Source organism: Gavialis gangeticus, unplaced genomic scaffold, assembly GCF_001723915.1.
Source record: "Gavialis gangeticus isolate Ggan-Ray unplaced genomic scaffold, GavGan_comp1, whole genome shotgun sequence".
Classification (NCBI taxonomy): domain Eukaryota; kingdom Metazoa; phylum Chordata; order Crocodylia; family Gavialidae; genus Gavialis; species Gavialis gangeticus.
The window spans coordinates 913,682-922,617 of NW_017728960.1; the positions used below are offsets into that span (position 1 = coordinate 913,682).

General features: G+C 61.7%; 1 protein-coding gene across 1 annotated transcript in view; it reads left to right on the plus strand.

Annotated features, from left to right (window-relative positions):
- Nucleotides 1–33: 33 nt before the first annotated feature.
- Nucleotides 34–8,936, plus strand: part of KIRREL (kin of IRRE like (Drosophila)) — a 22,537-nt gene continuing 13,634 nt past the window's right edge. The window contains exons 1-3 of the mRNA XM_019510877.1: nucleotides 34–66; nucleotides 2,119–2,347; nucleotides 2,951–2,954. Of these exons, the coding sequence (XP_019366422.1) occupies nucleotides 34–66; nucleotides 2,119–2,347; nucleotides 2,951–2,954 (266 nt within the window). The remainder of the gene's footprint in view (nucleotides 67–2,118; nucleotides 2,348–2,950; nucleotides 2,955–8,936) is intronic.

Consider the following 8,936-nt stretch of genomic DNA (forward strand, 5'->3'; position numbering starts at 1 on the left):
AGCATGCCCCTGTGCTGCACCCAGGAGGGGACGATGGGGAGCGATGCATCACGAGTGGAGGAGAAGGTGGGCCACTGGATGGGTGCTGCAGCTGGGCTCCAGGCTAAAACTCCTTGTTGGTCCTGGCACTGGGATGCGGAGCTGCCTGGGTCTCCGGACAACCCTGCTTGTTTGCTGTCCCCATCTCGGATGCCATCAGAGCAGCTCAGCTGTGTGTCAGGAGCCCTTTTCTGCTGTCTTGGGGATTCCCATTAGCTGCCATGAGTCCCCTCCTGGGTGCAGCACAGGGGCATGCTCCTGGGGAAGCCCCTTCTCTCCCTGGCTGGGTGCAGTGAGCTGAAGGGGGGTCTCAGGGACCCTCCTGAATCGGGCAGGAGGGGGATGAATGTGTGCAGAGATGACCGAGTTGCATCTGCAGAGCCAGGCAAAGCAGAGAGGGAAGAAGCCGGGGGGTGACGGAGCAGGAGGGGGACTGAGCAGGCGTGAGAGCAGCCCAGGGGTGGCTCTTTGTTTCCACAGGATGCAAATGGGGCAGAGCCAAACAGATTCAAAACCTGCCCCTGTCCCCAAAAAGGGGAGACTTGGCTCAGCCTCGATCCTGGACAGGCTGGGCCAGGCCAGGCCAGGCCCTGGGGGCTGCACTCTCCCCGCAGCCCCTCACGTGGGCTCTCGGGAGCGTGGCACAAGCTGGCGGCCTAAGAGGGCTTGGGCTAGAGCTGAAGGTCGGAGGCGATTATCCCCAAGGCGGGCAGAGGCTTTGAAGTGGCTGCTTAGCTCCAGGGCTGGCTGTCACAGAGCCAGGGCTTTGGGCAGGGAGGGCAGAGCTCCCTCGTGCTGTGAGCGGCTCCCTGCCAGGGTGCCCCTGCCTCTGGGACCCGCTGCAGAGGACCCAGGGGTGCCCGCAGCAGGGGAGGGAGCATGCTGTGGGTACAGCAAGCTGGGGAGGGGGCCCCAGGGAGCCCCCCATGTCCCCCAGCGAGCTGCCCTACCAGTCTCTGGTGCCTGGGCAGCACCCCCGGCCTGGCCGCAGAGCCCAGCTCCCACGCAGCGCCTCCCGCCGGTGGATCCACAGTCTGGAGCTGAGCTCAGCACATTTAGGCAGGCCAGGCAGCATCCCTGCAGCAAAGGGCACCGCTCCCAGCTGCCTGCCATGGCACCCAGCCAGGGGTGCCAGCGGTCAGTCAGACTGAGCCCTGTTTCTGCCTCGGGGCCTGCTATTCTTGCAGGGCATTTGCATGTACACGTGTGTGTATTTTTGGGTATATGTGTGTGTGTATACATTCGTATAAGTGTGAGTGCATGTGTGTACATTTATGTTTGTGCATTTATGTGCATGCATATGTGTATACATGTACATCTGTGTGTCTGCCTGCATGCATGTGTACTTGTGTGTATGCATACATGCATCTGGGCGCGCACATGCATCAGCTTGTTGCTACAGGTGGCTTGTGCCTGTTCCTCTGGAAAGAGCAGGGGGCTGGGAGTCGGGACTTCTGGGTTCTCTCCCCAGCTGTGAGGTGGCACTATGCCAGGACTCTGGGGTCCTATTTTCAGCTCTGCAGTGCGACCCTGAGCTCCCTTGCCCTGCTCCATGCCTCAGTTTCCCCACCTGCTGTTCTCTGTAGCAGCCGAGCCCTTGCAGTGTTGGGTCCAACATCAGCTCGATGTAGTAGGGACACTGCTCTGGGCCAGGGGCATGCCTTGGTCAGCTGCTGTCAGACCTGCCAGGATGTTATTTTAGGGTCTCTCTGTTTGCTGGCACCATTTAACTCTATGCAACTCACAGCCATCGTCCAACCCCTGCCCCTCAACATCCCCCCGTGCCCTCACCCAGCTCTCCCTTCTCCCTGGGGCCTTGTGCCATGCTTGTGGGTAAGCATGGCAGTGCAAGGCACGTGCCCCCCACCCCTCCCGATACCCCCAGCAGCTCAAGTCATCTGCTAGAAGGCAGCAAAGCCGTGGGTTTCTCTCACTCGATGCACACATGGAGAGAATGCTTCCCCCACCGGCGCTGGGTTGTGTTTTACCGGCCTTGCCGCGGCCCCGCGCTTGATGTAATTACGCGGGGAATTCATGGGCAGCGTTGCGAGCCAGGCATTCATTTTCCGGGATGATTAGCAGGATGAGGCCGGGATATTATGGAGAAGCAGAACGGCCCTGCTGTGCCCCCCCGCTGGGGATGTCTCTTCCCAGCCAGGTTTTAATAGGAAGCCACCCCATGTGTGCCTGTTTTGGGGTAGGGATGACGCTGCTCCCCCTCACAGCTTGGGGTTGGGATCTGTAGCAGCAACAGTTCCCCTATTGCTAGACCCACAGCCAAGGCTGGGGCTGAGCTCTGCATGGTGGCGTTTCAGGGCCCATTGGTACTGGGGAGAAGCATGTGAGGGCTCTAGCCAGGCCCGGGGGAAGGGGAAAGCTAATGATGGAGCCCCCCAAGTCTCCCTGGGACCCCAGGCAGAGCTCTGCTGCTGCCTCAGCCTCTTGACCCCGCACAAGGCCCTTCCTTACTTTGCTGTGCCTCAGTTGTCCCATCTGTAAAATGGGGGTGACTGACTGTCCTTAACCTGGGGTGAATTGGCTCCGGTCGCTTCACTTGGCAGCAGGGGAGAGACCATTTCTCCATAGTGGTGCAGGAAGGAAGCAGGGGGCCCCATGGCGAGGGTGGGTGAAGTGGGGCCTCTTTGTCCCTTCCCGCCTGTCGGTCAGGCCAGACTGGGCAGGGGCCATCTCCTGCTTAGTGCGTATACAGCACCAAGCACCACGGGGCTAGAAGCACCACTGTGCTCCACTCTCATGACATTGATTGGGCAGGAGTGAGGTCTCTGCCTCCTGTTACGCCCCAGAGGAGGCTGCACTAGGTCATTAGTCAAGAGCTGCTATGTTCCACCCCTATATTTCAGTGCTGGGCAGGTGAGCCTTTGCCTGTGTGGATGGCAGGGGTGCAAAGCAGTCTGAGATCTTCTGGGACGAGACCTGAGGCCAAACTGGCATAACGGGGGGCTCATTTGGAACCGCCAAGCTGTCACCCGTCTGTCTGTCCAGCACCCCTGTACCATCCGTCTGTCCCTGGCTAGTACCACCCCCCACCCCCCCCAGGGGAGGCAGTGTAATATAGCAGCACCCCGGGGCACTAATTACATCCTGCAACCCCTGCCCCAAAGAAGAGGGTGTGGACCAGGTGGGATGATTAGACCCATTCCAATGGGGAAACTGAGGCAGGGAAAAGCTGAGCGACAGTCCCCCTGCACCCCCATGGCAGAGACCATTGCAGGTCAGGCTCAACCTGCTTCTTATGCATCTGTCTTCTCTTCTGGGGAAGCTGTCAGGGCCACGGCAGACTGGGCGCTAGATCCCCCCCAGCCTGGGGGATGCTCTGCTCCTGCCCCCCAGAGCTCTTCCCAGCGCAGGGAGCAGCGAGTGGGCCCCAGTTGTCGACGTTGCACAAAGCCAAAGGATCCAGGCTCCACACTCTGCCACCTGCGCCGTCCCCCCCGCCACGCCCAGCAACCCGTGGCGTGATGCTGATGGAGGCTGACGGGCTGTGGAGGGGCCCGGGTGGCGCGCTGCCCCGTCTCCATGGCCGGGAGATAATCGAGGTGGAATATTTGATCGGCCGGGAAATGAGGTGCTAAATTTGTTGTGAGATTGGTGTCACAACCAATCAAGGCTGGTCTCCTCTGCCGGCGATGGGCAGCAAGAGGAGGAAGTGGGAGGCTCTCGTGGGAGCAGCGGGGAAGACGGGGTGCGTGTGCGTCTGGGGGGGGAGGTGCGTGTAAAGGGATATCACAGGGACCCGGACAGCTTCAAGGCTTTGCTGGAGACAGAGAGAGGAGCAGGATGCTGCCGGCCCTGTCTGCTCCCAGCCCACAGATCAGCAAGGATTGGGGCCGCAGCAGTCTCCGGCAGTCCCCAGGGGCGCAACAGCCTGGCAGGGGAGGAGACCAGGGTTGTGCAGACTCCGGGAGCTGGAGCCTGCAGGGGAAAGCTGGGCAGGGGGTGATGCCCCATGGCAGGAGCCAGTCTCCATTCAGGGGAAGCTGCCAGCTGCCATCTGAAGAGGGTATGGCTGGCTGCTGCCCCCCAAACCTTGCCTGCTGCCTTTGCACTGGGACAGCACCCAGCCAGGTCCCCCCACCCATGATGAGGGGCCCGGGGAAGGCTGGACCCCGCGCCCCGCCACAACAATCGCTGCATCTTTCATTGGCACTGATTGCAGTCCTGTGAACGATTTAATCCTAATATCCCAGCTCTGCAACAAACCCCAGGCACTGTGGGTAAGGCACTGGGGCGCTCCGGTGCCTGTGGCAGAAGACAGAGTGCGCCCGTTGGGTTTGACCAGCCCAGCAGCTGCCTCCTGGTCACGGCTCCGCGGGGTGGAGGCAGCCTCCGGTTATTACGAACATCATTAAATGCGCTGGTATGTCGGGGGCAGGCGCGAGTGGGGGAAGAGCCAGAGAGGCCGAAGGGCAGCAGCTGGAGTTAATTGAGGGGCTGACCCCGGGCTGATCCGCCCCTGTCAAGGCAGTGCTGGTCATTACGGTAATTGGTTTGCTCGTGTCCTGCGCAGCCGTGGGTCAGAGCCCCAAACCGGAGGAGCCGGCTGCATGTGTGGGGGAGAGGGAGGGCTACCCTGTGACACACTGTGTGTCCTAAGCCCTGTACTGCTGGGTGCTGGTGGGGATTCGCCTTCAGCTCAAACGGCTAAAAAGCTGGCCTGGCCGGATTCTGCCGCAGCTTCCAGGGTGCAGGCAGCTGTAGGTTTGTGACAGTCTGAGATGGGAAAATGGGGCAGGGTGGCTGGCCTTGGAGGGAGGAGGTGCTGGGTGCAAGATAGCCCCTGCCTCTGATGGGTAGAAAGGGAGGAAGCCCCATTTTATAGATGGGAAAACTGAGGCACAGGCAGGGAAAGCAGCTGGCCTGCAGATACCCAGCAGGACAGGGCAGAGTCAGGGACAGGAAGCAGGACTGGGAGTGTTTTCCTTCTGCTTGGCTGAGGCAGGCCAGGACCCCTGTGCCCCCAGTGCCACCCGCCCCAGGGACAGGAGCTAGGCTTGGGCTCATCTGCACAAAAAGACCCTCCCCTGAGCTCCACAACTGCAGTTGGAGCTGGCCCCAAGAGCTCAGGGTGCCCCTGGCACGTGTCCTGCTGCCCCCACCCCTGCCCCTGCCTCCTCAGGTGTTTTGGGTGTAGTGGAGGGGATTCCTGCCTTCCCCAGATGCCACCCAGCCCCGCCACCCCTTCTCCTCCAGCTGTGCCCCAGCCCTGCTGGGCACATCGGCCTCATCATGGGGCCCAAATTGCAGCTCCTAAAATAGCCTCCTGCTTCCTGCAGAGCCAGCACAGCTGGGAGGAGGCAGGGATGTGCCACGCGAGATCCCGGCCCTGGGGTCGCTCCGCTGGGCACAGGACCGTGCCGTGGGGCTGTGTGGGCCGGGGTCCCCTCCAGCCTGGTCCCCAACCCATAGTCTCTCCAGTCCACATCACCGCAGCTTCAGCTGCCCCTTGCAAAGCCCTCTGCCCTCCTGGCACTGCCCGACCCGCAGCAGGCAGGCAGCAGGTGAGAGGGGCTAGAGTCGGCACTGGAGTGGACCATGCCAACAGGAAAGGAGGCCCCCACACCCTCCCTGCTGCTCCATGGTTATTTCCAGCTCCTGGTGGGTTATTTCAGGGATGGCTTCAAAGCTTTTTCACCCCTGGGCTTTGCACTGAATTGTGCTCGGTGACACAGCGGAGTGCCAAACCATGGGCTGCGGAGGGGCCCCACCAGGCAGGCGCTGGAGATGGAGCTTGGCTGGCGCGCACACAGGTTCAGGACCTGGGAGCCGGACCCCTGGGTTCCTTCCCCAGGTCTAGGAGGGAGTTTCCCACTGAAAAGAGCAGGGGGCTGGGAGTCAGGACTCCTGGGTGCTCTCCCCAGCTGTGGGGTGGCACTATGCCAGGATGCCTGGGTCCTGTGTTCAGCTCTGCAGTGCGACCCTGGACTCCCTTGCCCTGCTCTGTGCCTCAGTTTCCCCGCCTGCTGTTCTCTGTAGCAGCCAAGCCCTTGCAGTGTGGTGCCTGGCACGGAGGGCACCAGGCTGGGGGTGCCTGGCAGGAGGGGTTCATGCTTCCCCCTGTTCCTAGTACCAGGCTTCCCCATCTCCAGTGCTCTGCTCAGGAGAAGGAAGGCCAAGCATGAAATGAGGAGCAGGAGGGAGCGACCAGGCTCAGACCCCCAGCTCCGCAGGGCATGGGGTGCTTATGGGGAGTGAGACCGCCATCACCACCCTGCTCCGGGTTTTGGGGTTAGGGTCACTCAGGGCAGCCTCTGGGCTGCTCTAATGCCCCCTCTATTCTCCGGAGCTGCAAAGAAGCTCAGGAGCTGCCCCGGACCCCAAACCAAGGACATGGAGCCTTGTAGCTCCCCAATCCCTTGGGCAGGCCCAGTAACAGCCCCTCCATCCAGCCGGCTCCTACCGCTGCCCCCTCATCTGAGCCGAGCTCCATACGCGCTCCTTCCCTCCCTCCCCGCCGCGCAGCAATCCCGCCTTCCTCATCCAGCGTGCAAATCTCTGCCTTTCTGCTCTGCCGGGCAAGGCCGCAAGGAACCAAATCCTCTTTTCTCTCTTGGAGAATAAACCTGGCGTCTCCCTCTCTCTCTCTGTCTCTCTCTCTCCCCTTTTTTTTTCCCGTGTATTTTTTTTAATATAAATAGAAGCAAACGGCTTGGGAGGAAGAAAGGGGGGAAGGAAAAAGAAAAAGGCTCCAACGTACAAGCGGAGAGAAGGGGAAGCTGCAGCGGAGGGGAGCGGGGGGAGCGCGGGGAGATTTACTTCCATCTGAAAGCTGTCGGCGCGAATAAAAAGCTTTTCTTTGAACCCTGAGTTTAATAGCGAGAGGAGAGAGAGGGAGATTGGAGCCTCAGCCCTAGGGTTTAATCAGACCTTCATTTGATAAATAGAGGGAGACAGGGCCTGGAGTGTGCATCGCCGGCCGGTCCCCCCCCTTCCCCTCGCCGCGTGCCCTTCTCCACGCTCTCGCCAGGCACTTGCTCTGGCCGCCCCGTCTGTGCCAACTGCTGCATGCTCGGGGTACATGCATGCATACGTGTGAAGAAGGGAGAGAGCCAGGTCAAGAAGCACCCCTGGATGCACACGCGCGTGCAGAAACACATGGAGATGGGGGTAGAGAGAGGGGCACACACAGGAGTGGATGCACACAGGCACCTGCACATGTGTGTTCATGCAAACCAGCCTGCCTGCTGTGGCACACACGGCTGCTGGCATGCATACGCATGCAAGGTGAGACAGGCATACATGCCAGCACATGGTCTCACACATACACCCAGAACAGAGGCGCACACGTGCTTGCACACACACACACCGGGGCCACAAGCCTCCTTGAAGCAGGGCACCCATGCCAAGCCCTGTCGTGCCCAGGGAGACTGGAAGAGGAGTGGAGCCGGCTCCCCAGCAGGTGTGAATAATTTATCCGGCGCAGCAGCCGTTGCCGGCAGCGGGCGAGGTGCGGCCGAACACGGCTTGCCTTTTAAGCAGCCAGCCCTCCGGAAGCCGCCTGTCTCCTTAGCATAATGTCAAGGCCCCGCGACAAGGAAAGACTCTCAGCTTGCTCGGCCGTGCAGACACCGCCAGCTCCCGCGCGCTGCTCTGACCCCTGCGCAGCCATCTCCCCAGCTTCCCCGACCCCGTAGCAGAGGGAAAGCCCCTCGCCCCTTAGCTTTCACTCCTTGGGGACCCCTGGGTGGGGTGTTGGGCAGCGCCCAGGGTGCAGCTGGGAGGATCGGGGTGATTGCAAGCTCCAGGGAAGGGCAGCAGGGAGAAGTGGGGTGTCATCTGCATCTCATTTGCATATGCAGATCAGCCTGGGGTTGGGGAATTCACCAGCACCCCTCTCTAAACCACAGCCTCCCCAGGTGGCTGCAGGTTGCCCTTGCTAGAGAGCCATGGAGAAGGCACTGGGGGTGCGTCTGCCCCTGGGTTTCTCCATCCTGGATGGGTTTGGGGAACACAGCCAGGTGCCAGGTCCTTGCTGCGATACCATCACCTGTCTCCCATCCCAGGCCACTAGAGAAACCCCCTCTCCGCATCTCCCAGGGCTGGACCCAGACGCTATGCCATTGCAGCTGCCTGGCAGCACCTGGGTGGGGACAGAGATGTGTTTTTGGGGGGTGTCTTTTGGGTGCAATACAGGATCCCCCATTTGGAGCCGCGGGCAGGGAGTCCTGCACCGGCCTGGCCAGGCTGGGCTGCAGCGCAGCGCCAGGGAGGGGGGTGGGCGCCTCCATCTCCCCAGCGCTGGGGGCTCTGATCCGCCACTGTCTCCCGCTCTCCTCCTCCCGCCTGTCTGCGCTCTGATCTTCCCCCACGCTCTCCTGGCAGCTCCTTTTGATCTCCCTCTCCCTTGCCTTTCCCTCCTGTTCCTCTTCCTCCCTCTCCACCCCGCCTGCCTCCCCCCAGCCCTCTTTCCCCCACCCCGTGCAGTCGGGGGTCCGGAGCCGGAGCAGCACTGCAGGTGCCAGGCTGGTGTGGGGCAGCCAGTTTCGCTGCACCCCTGGCACAGCAGATGTCCCTGGCTGGGGGCATGGGGAACCCGTCTGCGGGCGAGGGGCTGTGGGGGACTTGCCCCAGCTCCTGCCTGCACCCGTATCCCAGCCAGCCCTGGTGTCGGCTGGATCCGCACCTCTCCCCAAACCCAAGGAAAGAGCTGCCCTGACCTGTCCCCCCCAACAAAGGGCTGGGAGCTCCAGCCTCTCCACCCCAAAGCAGAAAGAGGAGCTGGATGCTTGGGTTCGTCTGACCACAGCTGCCCTCTGCTCCCAGCTAGGAATAGAAGCCAGGAGTCCTGGCCCCAGCCCCGGCTCAAACCGCTGCGTCCCCTCCCGTCCCCTCCCTTCCCACAGCTGGAAATAGGACCCAGGCATCCTGGCTCCCAACCT